This window comes from Thunnus albacares, chromosome 14, assembly GCF_914725855.1.
Source record: "Thunnus albacares chromosome 14, fThuAlb1.1, whole genome shotgun sequence".
NCBI lineage: Eukaryota > Metazoa > Chordata > Actinopteri > Scombriformes > Scombridae > Thunnus > Thunnus albacares.
Window position 1 is genome coordinate 24,625,452 of NC_058119.1, and position 7,689 is coordinate 24,633,140.

General features: G+C 37.1%; 1 protein-coding gene across 1 annotated transcript; it reads left to right on the forward strand.

Moving 5' to 3' along the window:
- The first annotated feature begins 1,362 nt into the window (after positions 1-1,362).
- On the forward strand, positions 1,363-4,689 carry ciao2b (cytosolic iron-sulfur assembly component 2B). The gene is made up of 5 exons (XM_044373732.1): positions 1,363-1,621; positions 3,051-3,130; positions 3,541-3,666; positions 3,810-3,855; positions 4,083-4,689. Exons 1-5 carry the CDS (start codon positions 1,495-1,497, stop codon positions 4,181-4,183), a joined length of 480 nt encoding a protein of 159 aa, XP_044229667.1. The 5' UTR covers positions 1,363-1,494; the 3' UTR covers positions 4,184-4,689.
- The last annotated feature ends 3,000 nt before the right edge of the window (positions 4,690-7,689 follow it).

The window sequence follows — 7,689 nt, forward strand, 5'->3', positions numbered from 1 at the left end:
GTTGAGACAACTAAATTAATCACAAAATTACAGGTTAACAGATAGATTATTCTTAACCAAAACTCCTGGAGATAATTTTGTCCTTTGGCAATGTAATAAACTTTGAATGGTGTTGCTGTTGTTGAGGTAAAATAGACCATTTCTGCCATCTGTTGGACAAACGAGGAGTCATGACCAGCCAGTAAAGGAATATTTCACCTCAAACAACAATACAACTTATTCCAAGAAAATATTTTATTAATACTTAACGTGTACACACATAAAGGAAAGCCATTTGAAAACCAGTGGTGGAAGAAGTATTCAAGTCCTTTGCTTAAATAAAAGTACTAATAAAATAAAACATAAAAATACTCCATTACAAATATAAGGCCTGCATGAAAAATCCTACTTAAGTAAAAATATTAGCAGCAAATGTAGTTAAAGTATTGCAGTAAAAGTAGTGGTTTGGTCCCTCTGACTGATATATTACTATATATGACATCATTAGATTATTAATAGTGAAGCATCAGTGTTAGAGCAGCATGTTACTGTTGTAGCTGCTGGAGGTGGAGCTAGTTTCAACTACTTAATATACAGTTAGATAGTTTAGTCCAGAGGTTCTCAACCTAGGGGTTTGGCCCCTCCAGAGCGTCACCAGATACATCTGAGGGGTCGTGAGATGATTAATGGGAAAGAAAAGAAATCTGTTTTCACATTTTTGGTGAAATATTGGATCATTTGAACATTTATTGAAATGAAACCATGTGAGAAGTTTAGAGGGAAAAAATCACTATTTGGTGGAGCTGTTAACAACTCATAGACATCTGAAATGTGACCCAGACTGCTTTTTGTAAGACGTCAAAAGCCAAAAAGGTTCAAAACCACTGGTTTCATCTTTAACAATATGTTGAGTTTTAAAAGCTTGTTGTGTTATTGTGTCAAATCTTCATCTGAGAAGTAACTAAAGCTGTCAAATAAATGTAGTAGAGTAGAAAGTACAATATTCCCTCTGAAATGCAGTGGAGTGGAAGTATAAAGTAGCATCAGTAGTACTTCAAAATTGTGCTTAAGTACAGCATTTAAGTAAATGTACTTTTTACTACTGATGAAAACAAAGATACAAAAAGGTAAAAGAAAGTGAACATGATTTGAAGAGACACAGAACAAGACACAGGTCACATATTTCAAGCTGTGGCTCAAAAAATTGGATGATGATTGTCTCTCTAAATAAAAGGACAGGGTTTCACACAATAATTCACCTTGTTATCACTTGTGAGCAGTTATAGTTAGAACTTCTTAAATAGAAAACCGTCTACTGTATTTAGAGGTGGAACTTTTTGGGTGTACTGTCACTTTAAGATTATTTCCCTACTTGTTGGGCTCTCTCGCTTTCCGTTATTCCCGGAAGTGTTTGTGTTGGTTTGCTGCAAACAGGTTGCGCAGTGTGTTCAACACTAGCATCACAGGTTCAGAGAGAGGTATTTACAGTTTACCTTGGACTGAAACACCGTCTAAATGTCTGGGGGAACCCGTTTGGAGAACGCAAACCCTGTGATTTTCCAGCGGTCCGGGGAGAGACTGCTGACAGCGTCCGATGAGGATGAAGACGTTCACGACCCCATCGACGACAGAGAAATATTCGATATCCTGTTTTTGACACTAACTAACAGCTCGTTTTTCTCTGCTTTACATTGGTTTTACTCCTGACAAATATATCTGTGCTCACTAACTTGTCTGGCTGGTTATACTGGTGACAGCAGTGGTATTTCTTTCCTTTATTGGCTGTTGCGTCATTAAGTTAACCTGCACAGCTACTTAAAGATGATAATAATAGCTTTATTGATGTAGCACTTTTCAGAAACAAGTTACAGCGTGCTTTACAAAGACATAAAAACAACAAGAAAAAAATACCAGATACTTATTAAGTAAATGGAGAATTGATAACGATGCTGAAGTTAGCTTCTGATTCGTAGTTAAGGGGAATATTAAGGGAAACATAAATAGAGATATTTAGCGGCTGATTCTCTGTTTTTCATCACTTACACTCATGAAAGAGTGTTTGACATAATAGCGAAAGCCTTAACGCGGTTTAAACCCAATGTCAGATTCGTGAAACCTTTATATTGCTTATGAAAATAGATAAAAGGGCGATTTCACTGATGTTACGCCATCCAGACCACATCAGAGCAAGTCCAGATCAAAGGCCACTATATTTAGACTTGTCAAATCTGGACTAGTTTACCAAGGAGACTCTAGAGATTGATTAAAACATAGTTTGAGATTTGAGAAACCTTTATTCTATTAGTGAAAACTGGAAACCTCTGATGTGGTCTGGATGGGGAAATACGGTGAAAGTGCGATTTTTTTCGTTTTCCACAAATAGAATAAAAGTTTCACAAACGTGAAACTGTGTTTTAATGAGTCTCTGGAGTCTCCTTGGTAATCTAGTCCAGATTTGATAAGTTTAAATACAGTGGACTCTGATCTGGACCTGGTCTAATGTGGTCTGGAGGGGGGGGGGGGGGGGGGGGAGCAGTGACATCGACGATGGTGAAGTTAGCTTCTTATCCGTCATTAAGGGGAAAGTTAACGGAAGCATAAATAATAATATTTAGCAGATTCTCCGTTTTTTCACCACTTACACTTATGAAAGAGTGTTGGACATCGTAGCAAAAGCCTTAACGCTGTTTAAACCCGATTTCACTGATATTTCTCCATCCGGACCACATTAGACCAGGTCCAGATCAAACACCAAGGATCTCTGAATACCAAGTGTAACATTTCTTATAAAGGGAGAGCTGTTTCTCCAGATTTGTTTGTTGACTTTTAGATTCATAATTGTAATTTTATATACAGTAGGGTCTCAAAAACTGAGACTAAAAGTGGTCTCAGACTTTATATAAATCTAATCCCTATAATCTCAGCTCAAATCTCAGTCTAGGGTTAGGAACTGCTTGTTTTATTTGTTGATTGAAAGGAATAATATAGGGACCGCATTAGAGTTCAGAACAGATCTTCAGAACAGGTAGATCTAGTGTTGTTTTCATATTTTTGTCTTTAACTAAAGTTACATCTGATCAGATCCATCAACGACCCAGAACACCCCCTGTCTCTGGAGGAACTCAATGTCGTGGAGCAAATCCGAGTCAAAGTATGTCCTTGTAAATTTGTGTCTTGATGTTATTCTTAAGATTGTTTACAGGATGAATGGGGGGAAAAAAGCGTGATAATTAATTTAAATATATTCTTTCTTTTTTTTTAAATATGAAAACAGGATTAAACTTAACCTTGATTTACTGTTTTTCACCATGTTTCTGTCCCCTATAAACCTAAATTTACTGCTGTTATGTTTCCTGAAAGAAAATACTGCCAATTCAATAAAATTCTGGAGAAAAATTGGTTTATTTTGATTTTCCAGGTCTTAAATACAACAGGCCACCTATAAATGTCTTCCTGTTTTGAATTCCCTTTAAGTTATTACAGTAAGAATATTACTGTTATGTTTTAACAGTAATTTAAATTTTTATTAAGCTCCCTTCTTTCTGTTTCTGTGTTGCTCAGGTGAACGATGCAGAGAGCACTGTGGGTATTGAGTTCACACCCACGATCCCTCACTGCAGCATGGCGACACTCATCGGTCTGTCAATCAAAGTCAAGCTGCTTCGCTCCCTGCCGGACAGGTTCAAAGTATGTGAATGTGTGTTGACACTGGGGATGCACATTTAACATCTCGTCTCCTTTGGTCGATCGTTAGTTGATATGAACAACTTGTTGGACATTGTTGGATTTCTGCGTGTCTTCGTCTAAATGCAGTCTGTGTTTCTGCTCAGATTGACGTCCACATCACTCCAGGGACTCACGCCTCAGAGGAAGCAGGTAGGAAATATCACAGAGACAACAGATGTGATTAGATGATGATATTTTCCATATAGTGTAATATTTACTGCACATATTTCCTGTTTGGTTGCATGTTCATATCCAGTTCAATAAGCAGCTGTTAGCTACAGTGTCATAGGTGATAATAGTTACAGCTCATTGTTAAATAATTTGTTTTATTTACATGTTATGTGACATTTTTTTTATTGTGTTGTGTGTGTGTGCAGTGAACAAACAGCTGGCAGACAAAGAGAGAGTGGCAGCAGCTCTGGAGAACTCCTCGCTACTGGAGGTGGTCAACCAGTGCCTGACCTCCAGGAGCATCTGAGCAGCCAATCAGCTTGGTCATGTTCTGCTTTCAGTCTCTGATTTGTGCAGCAGAACACACCGAACAGCCAATCAGCTTTGGCTCTTTCTTTGACAACTCTGTCTGACCAACTATCACTGATCCAGATGTGAATAGCTGCATCTGGTAGACACTGATGCAGCAAAAAACAGGATCATACAGAGTTCCTGTTCCAGTGTTTCTTGTAGGGAAGTATAGGGAATCCCAGTTCAAAGAGAATAAAATAATCATCATGCAAACCGGTTTAGACAAAGCAGAGAATTATTCTTCTACCTGTGAATTTTAGGGTCATCACTGTTACAAAGTTTAGGGTTTATATTATGTAATTTGTATTGTAACTTATGGATTTAATCATTATTAGAATAATATTTGCCCTCAACGTCTTCTGAAAATCTGCAGCAACAATCGTCACCTGTATATAATATTAATGCTTTTGAAATTTTAGTAAAAGATTGCAGATCAGTAATGAAAATAAAATGATGAACATATTTGTGTTTTGTTTTTTTATTTATTTTATTTTTCAGGTATAAAAAAAAATATCATCAGGCATTGAAATTTTTTGGTCTTGGCTGGCATGTATTATGAAATGACTGGCAGGTTTTCACTATGAATGACCAACATATACCTGATATTATGTCTCCTGAGGGCATCTTTTAATGATGGATGAAAGTGTACCAATTTATGAATGACATTTCACCTGTCTGCTGTCTGTTGGACACAGCAAACTGGGAATTTGAAATTTGACATGCAAGTCTAGTATTTAAACATACACATATAAGGCCAGAGCTGTTTTCAAGGGAACTCAGAAATGTTTTATTCTCTGGAGGACATAAATTAATATTAACAGATCATCAGATCCTAGTAAACAAAATAATTTGAAATAACTGTGATAACATAATTTGAATAGTAATATTTTACAAGGCACTGATTTAAGTCACTGATTTTCTCTGGGAAACACTGGTGTGTTTCAGCTGTACCAGTAGACTCTGACCTGCAGTAAATCCCATAATGTTCAGATTGTGTTGACACTAGCTGTGTCACTGACTGTTGTTTTAGTGTTCTAGTATTTTGCAACCCCACCCTAATGGATGCACATTGAAGTGAACAAAACAATAGTAACGACTTTCAACTCTCAGCTTACTCACCTGAACCACAAACATTAAGTCATAGCAATGAAAACACACTTACGGTTTTCCAACTGCTCTTTTTAGTACAATACTGAATTTTGGCACCAAATTCAAATGATGAACCATGAAAAATCAAACATCCCCATCCAGGTTACTGCTGCCATTTATGATGAAGAACATTATATGTATTAAGTGATGAAAACAACTTATAAGTGCACAAGAAAATGCAAAAGCAAGATTGACTGTCATGAACGATCCACACAGTAAAATTCCATATAACTCATCCATATAAAGCCACCAGGAGGTGCTCTTGTCCTGTCCACACAGGTTCAGTTAGGCGGAGATATTTTTGAAGTTTCTGTCCTTCAGATTTTAGGAGGATATCTGGCAGAACAAACCACAGCTCAGATGCGTCCAACATGCCTGTCCACCCACACCCGCCTCAATAAGGAAACTAATGCTGCCACAAATCTTTCATAACCAAACAACATGGCAGGTAGTTTCAAAGCAATGTAAGCTACACAGATATGATAATATATGATGCTTCCTCTATCAAAAATGTTTACACAGATGGTTGACTGACAGAAGCTTAACTGTGGGAGAATACTGTAGAAATAAAACTATCATGGTACAAATAGTTTGAGATCTAGCTCTTGTTTGGGGATTAAATGCACTTATATAAGTTGCTTTGCACAGAAATGGCTGTTAAATGCATGTAACCTAATGCAATTTTTAAAAATCTATGAAAATATCACAGTGAACAATTTCCCGTGTAACCTATACTGTCGGAAAACAGAAGTAAACAAAGACGATCATGTAAACAATCCTGACACTGAGTGAGATATTTGGTGCCATTCGTCACAAAAACCACAAACTTGTGGTTGATTCTGGACATGAAAGACATTCTTTAACCCTATTCCAAGTTCTCTGTATAGTAAAGCCTTTACAATAGTATTACAGGCATATTTGTTTGGGGGAGTAATTGTTGTTCCTTAAGCCAGACTAATTCAAATTTTTTCCCTCTTGTTTCACATCTGGAAACATTGCATCACTGCTAAAACCCCGGATAAGAGACCCAGCCTGCACAGCTGCATTAGCCTGAAGCCAGAGCCGTGCATACACAGAGTTTAGTCAACCAAAACAACAGGGATCAGAGTGAGAAGCCTACTGAGTCACAAGAAGCAGCTCAGGAAGCCAGCAGGGTTACTTATTAAAATGTAAGTAGCCAGACAAACACAAAAATGCAGGCTACAGTGTATTTATGTGTATTATAGTGACAATAATTTGTAGTTTAGAAGAGCAGAAAACAAAAGCGGAGGCGGCCATGATTCAAGGCTGGACAGGGGCCATGGAGATGGATAATTATCTCAGGGCCCCCAGTTGAGCCATTTTCAGGAGGCCAGTGGGCTGACAGTGGGCTAACTGACAGTTTCTAAACATCATATAAGAACATTTAGATTTATGGTTAAACAGTTTAGTCAGGCCAAGAAAACACAATCTACTGGAGCTGTTTTCATGTTAAATGAGATTGCAGATGATCTAAAGTGTTTGTTATTGGACATAATGTTTGCTAGGTAGATTTTTGTAAACAACAAAACACTAATTTGATAAAGGTAGCCATTTGTTACATTTATAAAGTTAGCCACACATAGGCTAGCAGACAAGCTAAAGGCTATTGTTAGTGTTAGTTGATGAACGACATGCTAGAGTCATGTGTCCTTTATGATTATTTATGACTGCTGGCTGTTTAGACCTTTTATACTCTTTATTTGCTCTGTGGAGCAAACATCAAAGACATTACTTATCCATGTGTGCATTGCTGTCTTTCAGACTGTTTTAACTGTTTTATTCTGGCTTTGATTGTCTTTGTTTGTTTTTAGCTCTTGTCATATTTGTTGACATGTGGTGACTATTGTAGTTTCCCCTTTGTGAATCATTAAGTCTATCTATCTGTCTAGTTATTTGTATGCCGTGTGATAAAAAACGTTTTCAGAGATGTTTGTATTATTTATGATATAATTTAGTCAACTTGATGCCCTCTGGTGTCAGTACATTAAAGGGATAGGTTCACAATTTTTCAAGTCTGTCTTAAAACAACAGTCAGGAGCCCAAATGAACACTGAAACAGGTTTTTCTTGCCATAATCTTTCCTCCTGTTTATACTGGCCACTAGAAGATCCCTTCATAATGCACTTACAATGTAAATTAAGGTGGGACAAAATCCACAGTCCTCCTCCTGTGCAAAAAAGTATTTAAAAATTTATCTGAAGCTAATATGAAGCTTCAACACCCAAATGAGTTAAATGAAGTAGATATCTTTCAACGTTGCAGTCTTTTTAGTGCCAAAGTCCCTCTTTTTGT

Coding starts and splice junctions, on each gene's coding strand:
- ciao2b (XM_044373732.1), top strand. CDS start 1,495: ATGTCTGGGGGAACCCGTTTGGAGAACGCAAACCCTGTGATTTTCCAG. Junction 1,622..3,050: donor CGACGACAGAGAAATATTCG/ATATCCTGTTTT, acceptor AACTAAAGTTAC/ATCTGATCAGATCCATCAAC. Junction 3,131..3,540: donor TGGAGCAAATCCGAGTCAAA/GTATGTCCTTGT, acceptor TGTGTTGCTCAG/GTGAACGATGCAGAGAGCAC.